The 20582-nt window shown below is 44.6% G+C and overlaps 1 protein-coding gene across 2 annotated transcripts in view; it reads right to left on the bottom strand.

The window, feature by feature from the left end:
• Positions 1-1507: 1507 nt before the first annotated feature.
• ATOSA (atos homolog A) overlaps positions 1508-20582 on the bottom strand; it is a 39203-nt gene continuing 20128 nt past the window's right edge. For both annotated transcript variants that reach the window (XM_056865891.1, XM_056865890.1), the window contains exons 2-12: positions 15392-15576; positions 14314-14516; positions 13274-13399; positions 10695-12525; positions 9060-9170; positions 7820-7899; positions 6630-6738; positions 6177-6335; positions 4803-4871; positions 3781-3980; positions 1508-1710 (exon numbers count right to left, since the gene is read on the bottom strand). In XM_056865891.1, the coding sequence (XP_056721869.1) occupies positions 1557-1710; positions 3781-3980; positions 4803-4871; positions 6177-6335; positions 6630-6738; positions 7820-7899; positions 9060-9170; positions 10695-12525; positions 13274-13399; positions 14314-14516; positions 15392-15576 (3227 nt within the window). In that variant the 3' untranslated portion in view covers positions 1508-1556. The remainder of the gene's footprint in view (positions 1711-3780; positions 3981-4802; positions 4872-6176; positions 6336-6629; positions 6739-7819; positions 7900-9059; positions 9171-10694; positions 12526-13273; positions 13400-14313; positions 14517-15391; positions 15577-20582) is intronic.

The raw sequence follows: 20582 nt of genomic DNA, 5'->3' as shown, positions 1-20582 counted from the left end.
GGGTTAGAATGGTATCTGTAATCCTCGGACATTTAGTAAGATTATTAAAAAACAATATTGAAACTTAAAGAGTTTCAAGCATAGGCTGAGCTTTACTTATTTCTGGTTCTGTTACCAGCGTGGAGCCAGCGTGGTGTAGTGGTTAAGAGTGGTGGAGTCTGATGTGGAGAACCGGGTTTGATTCCCCGCTGGTCCACATGAGCTGCGGAGGCTAATCTGGTGAACTGGATTTGTTTCCCCACTCCTCCACATGGAGCCAGCTGGGTGACCTTGGGAACATCACTCTCTCTCAGGCCCACCCACCTCACAGGGTGTGCGGAGGGGAAGGGAAGGTGCTTGTAAGCTGGTTTGAGTCTTCCTTAAGTGGTAGAGAAAGTCAGCCTATAAAAAACAGCTCTTCTTCTACTACTACCTCTTTGAAATGTTTGGTCTTAAATATTAACACAAGTCACTTTTTAAGGGAACACAGTAATTTGGAAATGGTGCGTTTTTTCCACTTGTGGGCTTATGTTAATTTTATTCACCTGCTTGGTTGACCCAGAGTACAATGAAAGGGATGAGCCTGTAGCGCCACCTAGTGGCTTGTGTTGGACATAAATTCTTCAGTGCGCAAAAAAAGTCCCAAAACAAAAACCAGAATGCAAATTTTGCTATTTTCACATATATTTAAGATATAAATACTACTTTGTTTTCACAGTACATCTTTCTTTTTTTTAAAAAAACTAACAACACAAGTCTGAGAAAGTCAGGTATGGGACAGCGGTGTTGTGTAAGATTTCAATCCCAATTAGGACAAAAATGAAATGCTTTGAGGGAAAGGTCTTTTTGGAAGCGGGGAAAGGGAGTGCTAAATTATGGGCTGGGGTGAATGACCGGAATGAGCCGCCAAACAGTTTTGCAGCATGATGGTGTTATATGTTGTCAGGGAACCCGTGGGGGGGGGGGGGAGAAATGAGACGTATGAAGAAAAAGCACAGCCCAGCCTTCCCCTACATGCTTGCATAGTATGACAAGATAGACGCAATGGAACTTCAGAAACCCATCCTTATTTTAAGCAGCTTAAATATCACTTAAAAACACTTCACACGGCAAAGTAAAGACTTCTGTATATATTTCAGATTTCAATAGTAATGTCAAAAATACATAGTATGATTTTACATAGGATTTGTGCTACATTAGAACAGTAAAGACAAACATCACTTAAAAGTAAAAGAAACATTAAATATTAAATAACCAAAACAAATAAAATAAAATAAAGGTGTAAACACTAAACTAATTTGGGAATCTGCTATTGCAACACATCCAATGAAGTGGTTTAAAACCAGTATAAAAAAAAAGATTAGGACTTAAGTATTTTCCAGTCTACTTGGAATACACAAACGCTCATTCCGGAAACCTTTCCCCAAACTGGTCCAGGAGCCCAGAAGAGCCTAAATGCTCACTTGACCATCTTTTCGCTCGCTTCTCTATTTAAACCTTTAAACACATTTGTTGCCACACGTTTTCCCATCTTTTAAACTGTAAGCCGACAATACTTTTTTCACGGTTCGTCCTCACTAGCATCTGGGTGAAAACTGAGGATTCGTTGGAGATTCAGTGTAAGATTTGAGTTCGTACGCGGCGCCGCTGTCGACTTCCATAGATTTCCGAGAGAACAGGAGCCTTACGTCTCTGTAGAGGTAGATCTTTCCAGACTTAGAACTCTGGAACCTTAACAGAGGAACAAAACGCCAGGATTAATCATTGGGAAGAACAAACCGCATAATGAACGTGTGACGAATGAAGAAGGGTTGGTTTTTATATGCCGACTTTCTCTACCACTTAAGGTAGACTCAAACTGACTTACAATTACCTTCCCCTCCTCACAACAGACACCCTGTTAGGTAGGTGGGGCTGAGAGAGAGTGATTTGCCCAAGGTCACCCAGCAGGCTTCATGTGGAGGAGTGGGGAAACTAACCCAGTTCACCAGATTAGCCTCTGCCGCTCATGTGGAGGAGTGGGGAATCAAACCCGGTTCTCCAGATCAGAGTCCACCGCTCCAAACCACCACTCTTAACCACTACACCATGCTGGCTCTCAATGCCAAGGCCTGGAGAAAACATTTCTACAGACTAAACAGTTTTTTAAACTCACTTTTAAAAAGCATACTTGTAGGATCTGGCTGTTTTTCAATTAATGGAACTACTGCTGAAGGCAACACATTTGAGGATCAGGCAAAGTGTTTATTTGAAGAGCCAAGTACAGATGAAACTTCACAGTGACTGCAAGTTTTAATTGATGTTCAGGCAAAGGACTGGGTTAACAGGGCTATGGTGTTAATGCTGAAAACATGGGAAAGTTCAGGCTATTTGATTACTTTTTCTCAACAGTTTCCAGAAATCAATAACACAGTGGCATTAAAATGTCTAGACAACTCCTAGTATATTCTATCTAGTGCATTTTCTCTCATCCCTTTGTTCAATTAGCTCAGGGCAGTGTACAGGGCCCTCCCCTGCCTGTTATCTTCACACCAACCCGGTGAGGTAGGTCTGACTGAGAGAGGGTGACCAGCCCAAGGTCACCCAAGTGAGGTTCCACGGTGGAGTAGCAATTTGATCCTGGGTCTCCCAGATCCTAGGCCACTAAGCACTACACCACAGTTGCTTGTCTGGAGCCTTGGCATGAAATGTTTTACTGGCTTCAGCCAAACTGGTGTGTCAGTTTACTGGGAAATCATAGAATCATAAGAGTTGGACCAACAGGGTCATCTAGTCCAACCCCCTGCACAATGCAGCAATTTCCCAACTACCTCCCCCAGTGACCCCCACTCCATGCCCAGAAGACGGCCAAGATGCCCTCCCTCTCATGAACTGCCTAAGGTAGCTCCTATGTGTGTGTTAAGTGCCGTCAAGTCGCTTCCGACTCATGGCGACCCTATGAATCAATGTCCTCCAAAATGTCCTATCTTTGACAGCCTCACTCTGGTCTTGCAAACTGAGGGCCGTGGCTTCCTTTACAGAGTCAATCCATCTCTTGTTGGGTCTTCCTCTTTTCCTGCTGCCCTCAACTTTTCCTAGCATGACTGTCTTTTCCAGTGACTCTTGCCTTCTCATAATGTGACCTATAGGTAGTTCCTATAGAAGCTGGTTAATCTTGAGACAGAACTGTGGTTAGCACACGGGTGTGATGTTTTCTGTGTTGCATCAGCAAATCACAGGATTGGCTCACACAGGAGAATCTGCCCAGCACCCAGGAGTTTTGACACGTGCGTGTGCAAGGTGTGAAAACCTGCACAAGCAGAACTGATCCTTAGGTTTTAAAAGGCTGCCTTTACAAAACAAAACAAAACCCTGTTCCTGTAAAGTTTCAGCACCGGCAAATGTTTTTTTTTTTTTTTGCTGACAATCTCTCGCTAAGGGGCTTTTACACAATAGAAGTGCTGACACCACTTTAATTAGAGCCTTCTAAGCAGACGCGGCCACAAAGCCGTTTACAGTTGTATGACTTCATTTGTTTTGGAGAGGAGGACTTGTATGGTTTCAGTGACTGAACTTGAGTCACTTGTTTCAAACCTATTGTTCCAGTATCTGACTTTCACCTACACAAACAAAAGGACTGTCGACGGGCGTGAGCTGGCTCCTTCCAAAAGCATTTGTTGAAAAGCAAGTTGTGGGTTTTTATGGGTACTCAGACTTTTAAAAAAAGAAAAATTTGAGTTTATAGCTTGCACAGAACACTGTGCAAAAGAGCTCTCTCTCTCTCTCTCTCTCTCTCTCTCTGCCCTGGCTCAGCAGTCTCACCTCAGATGAATGAGGTAGCGAAGTAGCCTTTCTTCAGAACGCCGCGTGTTTTCTTTATGGATGCTTCTCTTTGTTTCTCGTCTCACGGGGACAGAAAAGGTTCTTTGCCGTAGGAATGTTTGATGATTGGCTGGCATCTCTCGTAAGTCGTAGATCACCACAAACATCTTCACCACAGTCTTGTTAGGATTAAATAAGGTCTGGGAAAAGGAAAAAAAAAACACAATCTCTTCAGGGCCGGATGCAGACAGTGTAAACTGCCAAACAATTATGTACTCAGATCGATTTTGTAATCGGTTTTATCGTGTAAACCTGTTGTAAGCTGTTCTGAGCCCAACCTGCTCAGGAAAGGGCGACAGAAAAGTCTAATAAATAAAGAAGAAGAGTTGGTTTTTATATGTTGACTTTCTCTGCCACTTAACGAAGAATCAATCCGGCTTCCAATCACCTTCCCTTCCCCTCCCCATAGCAGACACCCTGTGAGGTAGGTGGGGCTGAGAGAGCTCTAAGAGAGCTGTGACTAGCCCAAGGTCGCCCAGCTGGCTTCGTGTGGAGGGGTGGGGAAACCAACCTGGTTCACCAGATTAGCGACTGCCACTCACGTGGAGGAGTGGGGAATCAAACCCAGTTCTCCAGATCAGAGTCCACCGCTCCAAGCCACCGCTCCAAACCACTACACCATGCTGGCTCTAAATAAATTCCAAAACAGCTCCCTTCTCCAGTTTCCTTATGGACACGCTAAATGAAAACTGTGTTAAACAGTAATGCTTGAGCTGGTGAACAATTAGACAAAAACACAAGGCCTCTTAAGTCACAATGTCAACCGGTCCGCTGCATAAACAGGACTCCAAAGACTCCACTTGGTACAAAACACTGCAGGCCCAGTTATTATTTGGCGCAAGGCATAACGTGTATGTCACGTTAGAAGAGCTAGCAAACTCACCTGGTTTTGTTTAGACGTGAATTCCTACTTACGCAAATTGGAGAGGGTTATTAAAGTAACTATACTACAGAGTACTTACCACTTGTATTGTTCCTGAAGGAGGTACCCGATAACCCCTTTTACCAAGAGATTCTAGAGCGATTACACCCTGAGAAGAGCGAGATGGGGGGAAACAAGACAGTAATAAAAATATAATAATAAACTTTAATTTATATCCCACCCTCCCCCGGCAAAGCCGGGCTTGGGTCGGCTCACATCATAATTAAAATAGCAGTATAATCAAACCAGCAATAAAATACTTATTGCAATGTAATAAAAATGAATACAATATCATAAAATTAATTATACAACACTGAAAATCTGCTCCGATTGCCTAATTCAGTAACGTTACGACCTTGCTGAACATCACCAAATCCAAAGCGATGTAAAGAATCTCTCTTACACAGAAAGACACGTAATGCATTGCTTGGGAACTAGCGAACGATCTCCCGATTTCAGTCCATGCCTTGTAAAAGTATAAAAAGGTAAAGGTCCCCTGTGCAAGCACCGGGTCATTCCTGACCCATGGGGTGACTTCACATCCCGACGTTTCCAAGGCAGACTTTGTTTTACGGGGTGGTTTGCCAGTGCCTTCCCCAGTCATCTTCCCTTTCCCCCCAGCCAGCTGGGTCCTCATTTTACCGACCTCGGAAGGCTGAAAGGCTGAGTCGATCTTGAGCTGGCTACCTGAAACTGACTTCCATCGGTATCGAACTCAGGTCATGAGCAGAGCTTTTGACTGCAGTACTGCAGCTTCCCACTCTGCGCCATGGGGCTCCTAATAAAAGTATACTGAAGGTTTAAGCAAGGGCAGGAGCATGGACATTCATTTTCCACTGATATATATATTTTTTAATCAATCCACTCTGTAGAATACACAGCTACCCTGTTGTGAACAGGCCCTCGGTCAATAACCTTCACCTATTAGGTTTAAAGGTTCACACACATCATCTATTTTTGATTACCCAGCAGCCTTTGCTGAGCATAGCTGCTTAGGTATTTGAAGAAGAAGAAGAGTTGGTTTTTATATGCCGACTTTCTCGACCACTTAAGGGAGACTCAAACCGGCTTACAATCACCTTCCCTTCCCCTCCCCACAGCAGACACCCTGTGAGGTGGGCGAGGCTGAAAGAGATGTGACTAGCCCAAGGTCACCCAGCTGGCTTTGTGTGTAGGAGTGGGGAAACAAATCCCGTCCACCAGATTAGCCTCCGCCGCTCATGTGGAGGAGGGGGGGATCAAACCCGGTTCTCCAGATCAGACTCCACTGCCGCAACTGCTGCCTCCATTTTGACTGCCTCGGACATCACACTGGCTTTTTTTCCTTACAAGAAAGTGCCGAGATTTAGCACGATACACGGAAATACACTCTGCTGATTTCTGTGGGTAATTACAAAGCTCTTATTTTTTTTACCATATAGGGAGAGGGGGCATTGTCCTCAGAAACACTGTAGAACGAAACGTCAACTGGGAGAGTCATGTGTGTCGGGCAGAACATGCCGCTAGCTCCCACTTCGGCCGTGAAGCCTTCTACGACGCCCAGGGGATCTAAGCGATAGTTCAACACAGACTCCTGGAGAAGAAAAAATGGGGGAGAGAAACCAAAACTTTTTGTTGGAAAAGCTATCTACGGGGAAGAGGTGGGGGGAGGGAAAAACTATGAACATCATGACTAACGAGGCTAACGAAAGCTGCCGTCCTAAGCACGTTGACTGGAGTCAACGAGTACCGAAGAATTCAGTAGGGCTCGCTTCTGGAGAAAACATGCTCGGGGCTACAGGCCCGTGCCGTAGTGGCCACAGCCGTCTTATCAGTACACCGGTTACACAAACAAGAGAGGATTTTTTTTAGAGTACATGTACAATACCTCAAAGTTCCCAAGGAGGCTAAGACTTGTTACAGGTGGCGCGCTGGAACTCAGAAATGGTTTCTCATGGACATCGGGGTCATTCTCTTTGCTTATACAATGTTGTGGACTATTTAAAAATGTTGTAAGAAATCAAAAAGTTACTACCTTTTCCCCCCAGCCACCATCAAATGCATACACGTAAATTTGTATTCCAGCTGCAACTTTTGTACCACGGTATTTACTCAAATGCAAGACTAGGTTTTCCCCCCAGGTATTCCATCAAAAGGGGGGGTGTCTTACATTTGCAGACAGGTTACGGTTATGTCCATTTTTGCGGGAGGTGGTGGTCTTACTCAAGATCATCCTCCTTTTGAGTAAATACAGTACTTGAAAGTTAAAGGAATGCACAGAATTTCTAGGCTGGAGCCTCCATTACAATACTCTTAACAGCCTCCTGAACAGACACAATTCTCATAGATTTTGCTTTCACTGACTTGTTGTTTTGAAGTATACATTTCCCCCACGTATCTGTAGCCTAGTATATACCCAGACATCTTTCTGTTCGACCAACCTGACGGGTAAATTGTTAAGATTCACCAGCATCCTACACAAGGCTGGTCTACTTTCCTCGAGGCAAGCCAGGTAGGGACCTGTCAACCTCCTAAAACAAGATTGACCACTTTGTCTCGGTGAGCCAGTCCTTAAGGACCCCGGTCACCTTGCTGAACATAAATGTTTATTTATTACAGTTGTCATCAACAAGATTTCATTCAGACAAGGACTTTGAACGTCTTTGCTTTTTGGTATATTTTTTACATCGCAGCCATCAGAAGTGCATTATTTTACGGGAAATATTTTGCTAAATTACATACTTCAGAACTTTGCATCACTACACGGGAATGGGAACAAAATAGTTGTAAGATATATATAAATCAGCTGAGTCTGATGCACTGAACATTTGCACTTCCTCCAAATAATCCTCGTTTATCCAGTATTACTATTTACATTTTCTATTTTATTTATTTATTCCATGTATTATCCTGCTCTCCCTGGCCAAAACCAGGCTCAGAGCGGCTTTCAAAAACAAATATCCCCTTATATCAGTAAAAACTTTAAACCATTTTAAAATAGCCCTATAAAATCATATAAATATCATCCTAATTTCTAACATACCTATCTTCATTTTTTTAAAAACTTTTAACAAATACCTTTTGGAGGACAGACATTTCAAGTGTAACAGTGACGCATCGAGATCAAAACAACCGGAACGTGTTTTTCTTTCAGGAACCTTAAAATAAAAACACACAGACACACTTAGGGCGCTTTCACACATGCCGAATAATGCACTTTCAATGCACTTTGCAGCTGGATCTTACTGTGTGAAATGGCAAGCTCCACTTGCAAATGATCGTTAAAGTGCATGGACGGTGGATTGAAAGTGCATTATTCAGTATGTGCGAAAGCGCCCTACGTTTGGACATCCTGATATAAAAACTCTAATCATTTAAAGCGCAACAATACTCTTTATTATTATTATTTTAATGGAAGCAAGTTAAGACAATGGAGCAACTTGGCCATTTGACAAGCTGGGATGAATCTCCATCCCGTTAGCAAAAAAAAAGGTCTGGCCACATCTGGCTTCGTTGCTCTACACAGCTCGAAGCTAATCCGTCCGTAGCTCCCTTCTCAACTACGCTGAGCCATTAGAGTTTTAAAATCATTTCAGAATAATTACTGATGAGCTTCCGAAGGTGAGACAAAGCATTAGGTTCATGGGTTTGATATTTTGACCAAGTCATCTGGCCCAACAGAAAGTCATTTCCGCACGCACGTTAGGAGGCCTCCACTGACCCTAATAGGGACCCGTACGAGAAAGAGTTGTGTGTACATCCGAGCACAGATATGCCGTGACTGAAATCTAAACTTACATATACAGAGTAACAGGACTGTAACCTATCAGATATATTACCTCTCTCTTATTGCATTGTGTTCTACTTCTGTAATCCTATTTTTGCATCATTTATTTCTTATCTTGCCTAATACTTCTCTTTTGTTGCCTTTCTTTTTTGCTTTCTGTGATCCTGGCCCCCTGCATTGTTTGTTGGATACCTTATGCCAGGGGTGTCAAACGTAAGGCCCACGAGCCAAATCTGGCCTCTTGAGATCTCTTATCCGGCCCGCGAGCCAGCTGAGGCAGCCAACCCGCCCACTCTCGATCCAGGCTGGCGAGGCATGGCCCAGCCCGACCAAGTGACATTTATGTCACATCCGGCCCTCGTAACAATGGAGTTCGACATCCCTGCTCTAGAGGTTTCCAAGTGTTATGCGCGGGTGCAAAAACCCATCCGTGTGATGTGCAGAGACTTGAAGAGGGTGCAATACAGTACCTAACACCCCCCCTCTTTTATAAAAGGTGGTAGGGGTAGGAGCAATATAATAGAAACTTACAGGGCTCGAAAGTAGAGGCAACCCAGTTCGAGGATGGAAAGCCTTGGTGGAAGTCCCGTCCAAATGGTGAAAATTGTTTCTCTGCCAAACGTGTTTAAGTGGTATCGTTCTCTGTCCAAAGAAAGGTATGTATCGGAAATCGATATAGACAAAAAACAGCGCCGCTAGGCATTCTAGCAATCTGCAACAGTGATTTGTGCTACATAACTTCTAGTGTATGCCGTTTCTACAATTCATATAATAATGTGGATTTAAGCCCAGGCTCTCCATCTGTTTACTTGTTGGGACTACAAATCCAGTGCATGCAGCAACGAAGGTACTTAAGTACATTTGTGAGGAATTTTCCAGCAACATATTATAATCCTTGCTTTGGAAGCGGCAGGGGGACCTCCCTAGGCTTTTAATTTAGCACCAAAGTGCTAGACTGAAAGAAATGGGAAGCCTCCCGGGCAGAAGTGCCTTCTATGGTTCATTTTAAAATTGAACACGTGAACACGTGAAGCTTCCTTATACTGAATCAGACCGTTGGTCCATCCAAGTCAGTATTGTCTACTCAGACCAGAAGCAGCTCTCCAGGATCTCAGGCAGAGATCTTTCACATCACCTAGTGATGCCTAGTCCCTTTAGCTGGAGATGCCGGGGATTGAACCTGGGGCCTTCTGCATGCCAGGCAGATGCTCTACCACTGAGCTACAGTCCTTTCCCCCAATTGCTTGTGCCCAGTTTCAAAAAAGCTAAATTGTCAAATTATACTTTTTAAGGATCCCAGTAGCTCATGCATTCCTCACCAACAGGCATTGTTTATTTATGTTTTAAAAAAATCAAATTACGGCACAAAGGTCCCAGGGTGGCCAAATCAAAGTTAAGGGGCACTGCGGAGCTGAAAAGCTTCCCTTCGAAAACTATCCTTTCTGTTTTATAGCCTCATGATGTTTAGGAATAATGGGTAATATTTTAGATAAAGCCACACAGAGCATTCTGTGCGTATTAGCAAACCCCGTGAGGAAAAGAACCTGCCCATATGAACTTCCGCATGTGTTACTAATGTGCTTTGGATGGAAATATTTCAGTTGACCCACAAACCAGTAAAAACTACCATACTGAAAGCAGTTGAGGGCCGCAGCAGGGAAAGCAGGTATCAAACACCTGGCCACTGTGTCTGGACTCCGCTGCAGCTCAGAATCGCTCCCCCTACACACACAGACACTTTTCCCCCTGATAGCAATTAGAAGAAGAGTTGGTTTTTATATGCCGACTTTCTCTGCCATTTAAGGGAGAATCAAGCCAGCTTCCAATCCCTTTCCCTTCCCCTCAGCACAACGAACACCCTGTGAGGTAGGTGGGGCTGAGAGAGTTCTAAGAGTGCTGTGACTGGCCCAAGGTCACCCAGCTGGCTTCATGTGTAGGGGTGTGGAAACCAACCTGGTTCACCAGATTAGCCTCCGCCGCTCATGTGGAGTGGGGAATCGAACCCGGTTCTCCAGATCAGAGTCCACCACTCCAAACCACCGCTCTCAACCACTACTACACCACGCTGGCTCTTAACCACCAGCCTACCATTTTGAAGCCGCTGTTAATTACTTAGGGAAAGGCAGGGTAGGACATTGAATAAGCCTAAGTTAAAACGCCACTCACCAGCACTTCTCCGTTCCTCTTTTGTTCGCACGGAGCTGAGCCATCTTCTACGGGTTTCTTCTGCAAACGTTTCTGGATTTCATAGTCTGTCGGGTCTTCGTTCTCGTCATGAGCGTTCTTCACTTTATCTTGCTTGTTTTTGCACTTGGAACCTTCGTGGTCTTTAAGCAAATAGTTTTCAATGCTAATGAGTTGGGAGTTCTGTTCGCAAATATTTGGTTGTTTAGAGTCTTGGCTTAAGCGCTTCTGCTCGCTTTTGTGCAAATTGTCAGGTGTCTGTGTTACAGTCACTTTAGTATTTTCAAGTATTCTGGACCAATCCGACGAGGGATTGTTTAAACAGTCTGTGTCGCCGTTTTCACGAGCGATTGTTCTGTCCTTAAGTTTATCTGTGCAAATCAGTTCATCGCTACAACTGAAAGGGGAACACTGCTTGGGAATACCTTTGTATACTGCTCGAGGTTTACGGGGAGAACCGGAAAGTACAGCTTCCAATTTATCTACCAGTTCTGCTCTGTTATCTTCTTTCTTACATGACTGGATCGTAAAAGTCACTGGACTTGTATTTCTACTGGAAGGAGACTGCAGAAATGTATCTTGGACTTCTTCACTGGGCTCTGCAAGAAGCAATTTTCTTCTCGCTTGGGGTTTTGGAGATACCTTCGATTCAGTGTCGTATCTAAAAGAACTCAGAGGGGTTGCTGGTGTTTTGCCTTTTGCTTTTAGGTTGTCTTCCCACGAACTCAACCTTGAAGAAGAGAAGGAATCTGACAAAGTCTCCTTGCCTTTCTTTAGCAGGCTGTCCTCTTCACAGGAGCCGTGAAAACCCTTTGGATTAACTGCACTAATTTCATGCACGTTGAACACAGGATGAGTAACATGTGAAGTTGGTGGATCACAGTGAATCAGGTGCTGGGCAATCCGAGCTATAACTTCCTGCCGCTCTTGAAGCAAAGAACTTATCAGTGGGTTGGTTTCCTCTATGGTTTGGCGGGTGCGCTGGGTCACTGGACTCTGGGAGTTGGAGAATGGTATTTCTGGTATTATTCGGGCTTTTCCTACATGGCCATTTTCTAATGAAGCCAGTTCTAAGTTAGCAGTAGAACCAGAGCGCAGCTCCTTCCCTCTTTTCAGCAAGCTTTCCTCTTCGCGCCCACTTCGCGCCGCTTTCGAGTTAACCACACCCGTTTCGTTCGCACCAAATGGCCGCCCCATAACGGGCGATGTTGCTGGATCACAGTGAATCAAATGCTGGGCGATCCTCGCTATAACCTCATGCCGCTCTTGCAGCAAAGATCCTATCAATGGGATAGAATCTCCTAACGAATGAAGGGGAGAGGAGCCGTTGTGGGAGTCGGCTGAAGGTTTTAACGCTCTTTCGGAGGTTTCCTGCGATAGCTTCTTACTCTCAACAGTAGCTGTATAGCAATGGAGCTTACACTCGGGTGCCCTGAAGTCTGACCTCAGCCCAGTCGATGGAAAAAGTTTCAGGGTTCTGACACCTGTGCCGAGCTCGGGGCCTTTTTTGGCACTGAGCACCCCTTCCGCCCACAGCAGCTTGCCACACAAGCGCTGGGAGGCGGGCACACTGCACGGCTCTGCCTTGATGGAATCACAGTGCTGGTGTCCGCCAAGCTCTTCTGCCCTCTTTTCGTAAAAGCCGAGGTTGGTGTGAATACTGCAGGTCAGGACGGGATAGTTAGATTGTCTCGGCAGGGACTGGACGCTGACTTTCAAGGCCACGTTGTGAGAAACGTTAGGAACGGGGAAAAAATGCTCGGTCGGTGTCTGGGAAAATGTCCACTGCAGGTCTACATGCGCCGCGCTGACTCTGAAAACGTTAAGCACAAGGTACGTTGGTATTTTAAGGCGGAACTACCTCTTCGCATGCAAGTACAACAGCTACCTGCTTGTCATAGAATCATAGAGTTGGAAGGGACCACCAGGGTCATCTAGTCCAACCCCCTGCACAATGCAGGAAATTCAAAACTACCTCCCCCACACACACCCAGTGACCCCTACTCCATGCCCAGAAGATGCCCAAGATGCCCTCACTCTCATCATCTGCCTAAAGTCATAGAATCAGAATTGCTGACAGATGGCCATCTAGGCTCTGCTTAAAAATCCCAGGGAAGGAGAGCTTACCACCTCCCGAGGAAGCCTGTTCCACTGAGGAACCACTTTAACTGTCGAAAAATTCTTCCTAATGTCTAGACGGAAACTCTTTTGATTTAATTTCAACCCGTTGGTTCTGGTCCGACCTTCTGGGGCAACAGAAAACAACTCGGCCCCATTCTCTATATGACAGCCCTTCAAGTACTTGATGGTTATCATCTCCCCTCTCAGTCTTCTCTTCAGGCTAAACATACCCAGCTACTTCAACCTTTCCTTATAGGACTTGGTCTCCAGACCCCTAACCCTCCAGACCCCGTTCCAGCTTGTCTACATCTTTCTTAAATTGCAGTGCCCAAAACTGAACACAATACTCTAGGTGAGAGAGAGCTAGGAATAAACAAATATCCCGCCAACACCAACGTTTGCCAAGAACAAATGAACAGCCATTTGGGCTTCAGACATACCTGTAGAGAATATTGCGTGGGACTGATCCGTGTGAAACGCTCAGCCAAGCGCTTAACTGAGAAAAGAACACAAAAGAGCGGACAGCCAATAAGAGGGTCTTCTCTTCAATAAATCGGTCGCCACTTCTAAAAATGCATTAAAAAAAAAAGAGAGAGAGACCCATTAGACAGAACAACAAAAGAGTATTTTGCAATTGATGGATTAAGCAAAAGATTTCCTTTCCTAAGCTAAGAAACTTTTTAACATCCTATAGAAAACTGTGATTCAAGGCAGTTTAAAAACACACAAACATAATCATTTATCAAAACAAACAAGATTAATTAGCAAAAATCTATTTCGCTCTCTAATACTTAACATGCCAACAAAATATTAATATTTTAATCAATGATGTTTACATAAAGTTAAGAACCCACTTTTTAAGAACACCATCCAGAATAGGAAGTTTTAGAAGATTTCCTGTTTGTGGATTCACTCGCTTATCTGCTCCAAGTAATTGTAAGAGAGCCAGCGTGGTGTAGTGGTTAAAAGCAATGGTTTAGAGCAGTGGAGTCTGATCTAGAGAACCGGGTTTGATTCCCCACTCCTCCACATGAGCGGCAGAGGCTAATCTGGTGGACTGGATTTGTTTCCCCACTCCTCCACATGAAGCCAGCTGGGTCTCCTTGGGCTAGTCACACTCTCTCAGCCCCACCTACCTCACAGGGTGTCTGTTGTGGGGAGGGGGAAGAGAAGGTGATAGTAAGCCAGTTTGATTCTCCCTTAAGTGGCAGAGAAAGTCGGCATATAAAAACCAACTCTTCTTCTTCTTGTAAACCATTAACATGCTTAACTAGACCTCAATACTTTGCACAGATAATATGCAAAAGTTGCAGGAAAGTAAGCCACTTAAATTCTGCATTTTCGTTTCATAAATAGTAAAACGGAATCTTATAAACCTGACCTAAAGCCTAACATGAAACCGAACACACGTCAGATGGGTCATTCTCAAATTATGCAGGAATCTTCAAAAATTGAGACCCGCCCACGTCTACCAACTTACTGTCGCGGCACCGGCTCCAAAATCCACCTCTCCAGTAACAAGGCATCTTGCTTGACTGCAGGATCATTTAAGTCGTTCCCTTCGGTGGCGGGCCCTTCATCGCTATAGCAACAGTCCGGAAGCAGCATCACCTCTACCATGATAGGAATATTATTTTTCCACAGCAGGGTGACCTCAGATCTAGTGCGTTGGGCTTGACGACACTTGAACAAAAGAATTGGAAAGCACGTTAGATTTAGACCTTGTTTGCCAACAACATAAAGGGACCTGGCCGCAATCCCGCACAGGGTGAAATATTTATAAACGTGTTTATTAAAATGCTGATGCAGCTGTGTGCCACTTAAAAAACTACAGTTTATTGTGGCGTAAGCTTTCACCATAAGCCAGAGTTCATTTCGTCAGATTCACAAAGTGTTACATTCAAGAAGAACATTCTTTTTGACCATTGTGCTTTAGGGGCAGGGATGTAGCATGTTCTCCAAACGCAGATAATACTGCATAATACTAGAATGCGGGGTCATCTGCTGAGGCTGGAGGGTGAGAGACTCAGAACAGAAAAAAGGAAGTATTTCTTCACACAACGCATAGTTCAGTTGTGGAACTCCCTGCCCCAGGATGTGGTGATGGCTGCAAACTCAGAAGGCTTGAAGAGGAGAATGGACATGTTCACGGAGGAGAAGGGTATTCGTGGCTACTAGTCAAAATGGATACTAGTCATGATGCATACCTATTCTCCCCAGGATCAGAGGAGCATGCCTATTATATTAGGTGCTGTGGAACACAGGCAGGATAATGTTGCTGAAGTCGTCTTGATTGCGGGCTTCATAGAGGCACCTGGTTGGCCACTGTGTGAACAGACCACTGGACGTGATGGGCCTTGGTCTGATCCAGCATGGCCTTTCTTTTGTTCTTATGGTAAATACTGAGAGCATTTAGCAAAACAAAGTTTTGGCCTATAGAACATTCGTCTTTATGGAAGGTCCAAAACCCCCGTCATATGTTTGCTATTTAATTTAATGGTTGAACCAGTTTAGAAAGCAGAGTCAACAATAACAACAGAGAACATTCGTTGTCATACCTGGGCGAGTTTGTCACTGCATTCATGCTTGGTCTTTACTGGCTGACCCGACTGGGCCGGTGGGCAGTGCAAGCCTTCGGTTCTACCCTTGACAGAATATTCTGGTGTTCTTCCTTCAGTAATGAGCAAGGCCAAGTTGACCAGGAACTCTTCCGCTTCGTATTCGAAGAATTCATCTAAAGTGTCTAACGAAGAGACCAAAGCGCCCAGTTACATATGAGCACCAATGTAAATAGTTAACCATATGAATTTAAGTTGCTTTGGCAGAATTCAACCATGTTCCATTAAGGGCTGCCAGCCTACAGGTGGGGCCTTGAGATCTCCTGGCATTAGTTCATCTCCAGATGACAGAGATCATTTCCTCTGGAGAAAACAGCTGCTTTGGAAGGTGGACTCCATGGCATTATACCCAGCAATAAACGCATTTTACTTGCTTACTTTTAAACCTCCTTGTATCTCAACAAGAGACACAATGCAATCTGGGATTCTCTTGTTACATTAAGTGAGTAAGAGAGTCTGTGTGTAAAGAGAAAGAGCTAGTATTTTCTCCTGAAGTAACCTTTACAAAACATTCAAAACCAGGGCACCACATATACCAGATTGGCAGCCAACCAGCAGGGCTGGCTTTCTCCTTGCTGCCTACACCCCCCCCCCAAAAAAAATTATTTATTTAAAACATTTCTGTCCCGCCTTACATCCTCAGACTCGAGTATACTGCCTTTCCCCAAATAGTGGACCCAAGGAGACGTATGTCCTTTTTGTACCTGCTGCCCAGTGAATGGCTTAAATAAGGGAGACGAGCCAGGCAATATGTGTGTGTGTTTGCAACGACCCTTCCTGCCTAATGCATCTTAGCATAAGACATCGCCTGGCACCGTTTTGAAAGAGGCAATGTTTTCCCCTTGGGCCGCTAAGAGCTTTTAAAAAACGTATTGTTCCTATGGGACAGTGTATACCAAGTAGAGGCCTTCCCCCGCTAGTCACCAGAATTAAACGCCTGGCTCATAATGACAACAGCCATATTTATTTATTAACTTACTATATTTCTAAGCCATTTTTCTTCATTGCTCAAAGCAGCTTACGGATTCCTGGTTCAACACATTCAGTACCCCAACCCCCAAGGTGGTGTGGTGGTTAAGAGCGGTGGACTCTGATCTGGAGAACCGGGTTTGATTCCCCGCTCCTCCACATGAGCAGTGGACTCTAATCTGGAGAACTCAATTTGTTTCCCAACTCCTCCACATAAAGCCAGCTGGGTGACCTTGGGCTAGTCACAGCTCTCTTAGAGCTCTCTCAGCACCACCTACCTCATAGGGTGTCTGTTGTGGGGAGAGGAAGGGAAGGTGATTGTAAGCCGGTTTGAGTCTCCCTTAAGTGGTAGAGAAAGTCGGCATATAAAAACCAACTCTTCTTCTTCTCTCATTGCCTCTGTTTCGCTTCTATTTCTGCTTGAGGCTAAATTAAGTGTTTATTTTATATAAATTGTACCTGCTAACCACCCAGCGACATTTTGTAAAACAAAACAAGCCCGTATTATTTCACGCCGACATGGGATCCTTCGTAACGAATTATTCCAGCTCAAAGCTTCCATGTTGGGGGGAACAATAGATCACTGTCATTACTACGCAGTGGCGTTCTAGGCCAAAACTCCTCCTTCCTAGAGCTGTCTTTGTTAATACTCAGAGTCATTGTCAACAAAGCCAACGTCGAGGTCCTGGAGTTAGGTCTACACTGCAATACACCTTTCATTATGACCAATTAACGTTCGATTCGATTTATTATTATTACGGCATTAGCAAGAAAAGATACAAACCTTGTCAAACCAATTAACGTTAGGATATAGCGCCCAGAGGCAAGAGCCCCGTGGCGCAGAGTGGTAAGCTGCAGTACTGCAGTCCAAGCTCTGCTCACAACCTGAGTTCGATCCCGACGGAAGTCGGTTTCGGGTCACCGGCTCAAGGTGGACTCAGCCTTCCATCCTTCCAAGATCGGTAAAATGAGGACCCAGCTTGCTGGGGGTAAAGGGAAGACGACTGGGGAAGGCAATGGCAAACCACCCCTTAAACATAGTCTGCCAAGGAAACGTTGGGATTGATGTCACCGTATGGGTCAGGAATGACCTGGTGCTTGCCCAGGGGACCTTTACCTTTTTTTTTATAGCACCCAGAAATGTCCTTCAGGGTAAGTTTTAGAATGCCAGCATGCCGACTGCACACAATAGTTTAGAAATCTCAGCTTTTCGTATTCGCCACCTCTAGTGCCAAGTGTGTTTTTAACAAGCAACACACACAGAGTATTCATTGTTACAGTACAAGTCCAGTCTGAACTAGTATGAGGAATTAAAATTCAGCAACCCTCGGTAGATAAAGCAGCAGCTGGCAGAGCTCTTCATAAATTACACTGAGACACTTGATTCCAGCAGATGTATAATGTAACAAATCCCCTTGTTTTATGCTTCTATCCCACCCACCCACCCTCCCACCCTCCAATTGTGAAAACAATACAGGCCTCGTTTTTTTCATTCTGTTTCAGTGCTATAAGTCCCAAGCATTGCAAATGCCTATAGAAATTTTAAAATGTTTATGATTCGCAACGTTTTAACTAAAGAAGAGCGAAGGGACCCATCTTTTCTCCCACCGCCACAACTTTGGCAGAATTAATTTAAAAAAAATATTTCCAAGGCAGCGGACAACAGTCAGGTATGATGACAAAAAGGAAGTTCAATTTAATGAGAGCCAGCGTGGTGTAGTGGTTAAGAGCGGTGGTTTGGAGTGGTGGACTCTGATATGGACAACCGGGTTTGATTCCCCCACTCCTCCACACGAGCTGTGGTGGCTAATCTGGGGAACTGGATTTGCTCCTACGCACAAAGCCAGCTGGGGTGACCTTGGGCAAGTCACAGCTCTGTTAGAGCTCTCTCAGCCCCGCCTACCTCACGGGGTGTCTGTTGTGGGGAGGGGAAGGGAATGCGATTGTAAGCCGGTCTGAGTCTCCCTTAAGTGGCAGAGAAAGTCGGCGTGTAGAAACCAACTCTTCTTCTTCTTAATACGCAAGTGAAAAACTGAGAAGCAAAAAACGCAATCTTACCAACGCAGAAAGGCTAAGAAGACACTGTAGAAGATGCTACTGTTTTCCCTTAACATGGTTTTCTATAACGACTAGCACAGCCACACTTGAATAATTCCTAAAAAAAAGACACTCTTCCTCTAGAAAAGGTCGAGCTGGAAGACAATCTGGAAAAGAAACTCAGGTTTTCGAAACAGAGATGTCATTTGAATACTTTGCTCTCAGCTGCTGAGGCGGGCTCATTGAAACTTGTAACTGAAGACTGCACCTTTGCGCAAGAGATTACAGGATTCAGCTCAACCTGAAACTACCTGACAATGTAGTAAACTCTCGAGGTTGCATGCCATGACCTACTTGCTTAAGATCAAAAATAATAGTACCCTTTTTTTCCATCGGTGTTTAATTTGCTTGGTGATGACATACAAGCGGGTCTAAAATACTGCAAGGATGAGCTAAGGGACTTTCCTTTGCTAAAATATATAAAAAAATTAATTGCCCCGCTATTTATATTCCAGATATGAACTGGAAAAAAGATATCACTGTTTTAAAAAAGATTATCTTTTTCCAAACGAAATTGCTTCTCGCCCATATTTCCAACTTCCTTCGTTCTTAACTGCAAGAGACAGAATGCTAAAGAAGTTGGCTACGGAGATCAGCTTCACATCAACAGAGAGGGAGGAAAAGACAGCAGGGAAAGGCATCCTAAGTAAAGTTGCCGTCCTAAAAAAAATTATATCATTCTAACAGTGCATTCCTATGGAGAGATACTCCAGTCTTAGCCCATTCATTTCAATGGGCCTAGACTGGAGTCTCTCCCCTTAGGAATGCACTGTAAGTCCACTGAGATCAACAGACTTAGAATTGCACGGTAAATCTTCCTTTTCTGCTACCTTCCCCTCTGTGAGGAATATTTTTTAAAAACAACAAAATAACGTTTCATCAGTCGGTTGACGGGTTTGCCTTAGGGCTAGTTCACACAACCCCCAATGCATAGACTCTACGATAGGCACTAGCGGGAATTGGGTCACATCAGTTCCTATACAATTTCCAGGTGCCAGCAGCTTGAGTTGCTGGCTTAACAAATCTGGAAAGAATGGGCAAAACAGGGTTTATGCTGAAATGTAGGCAGTTGCTTTGCTATTTTAAGCATGCTTAACCTGGATGGCCCAGGCTAGCCTGATCTCGTCAGATCTCAGAAGCAGGGTCATCCCTGGTTAGTATTTGGATGGGAGACCCACCAAGGAAGTCCAGGGTTGCTGTGCAAAGGAAAACACTGGCAAACCACTTCTGTTAGTCTCTTGCCATGAAAACCCCAAAAAGGGGTCGCCATAAGTCGGCTGCGACTTGACGGCACTTTACACACACACAACCTTAGGGAGGCAAGCGGCTTTCTTTTCTGTCCGGGTTGGCCTCAGTACTTAGTCAAGGTTAAATGTTTAACTTGCCCATATATGCCGATGTATTAATTAACACATGCAAGCGAGCAACAGACATTTAACTGGGTCAATTCAGGCCAATTCCTCTGACAAGCGGTCATTCCGCTGAGCTGCATGCCCATGTTATTAGAAGACAGGCAGGAGATCCTCTGCCCTACAATTTTCCCAGGTGCTTCTTTAGTTTAGATCGCGTTGCAGCCAGAAGGAAGAAATATATGAACAAGCCTGCCGCTTCAGTAATTCCCTACCCTGCCTGCCTTCCCTTTCAGGTCAATACAGCTATTGTCTTCTGTTCTCCAGACTGAGAACCTCGTGTCACTTTTAGGCATTTTTAAAAAACAAACAAATCAAGAGAAAGAAACACACAAATTTGTTGCCATCAGCAAATTACACTGTTCTGTGAAGATCCACAGTTTATCCATACTGGGGGGGGGGGGGGGAATCATGACGTTTCAACCAGATCCTTCCTAAGCCAAGGAAACTGTTTCGGTTCTCCTTGCACAGTATAATAGGACGTTTCTTCTCTGCACAGCCAATGGACTAGTTCTGATTCCAGCTCAACACATGAACACGCCTCATGCTGAATTAGACCCTTGGTCCATCAAAGTCAGTATTGTCTACTCAGACCGGCAGCGGCTCTTCAGGGTCTCAGGCGGAGGTCTTTCACATCATCTACTTGCCTAGTCCCT

This window comes from Euleptes europaea, chromosome 20 (genome assembly GCF_029931775.1).
Source record: "Euleptes europaea isolate rEulEur1 chromosome 20, rEulEur1.hap1, whole genome shotgun sequence".
Classification (NCBI taxonomy): Eukaryota; Metazoa; Chordata; class Lepidosauria; order Squamata; family Sphaerodactylidae; genus Euleptes; species Euleptes europaea.
This window is presented reverse-complemented; position numbering and strand designations above follow the sequence as displayed.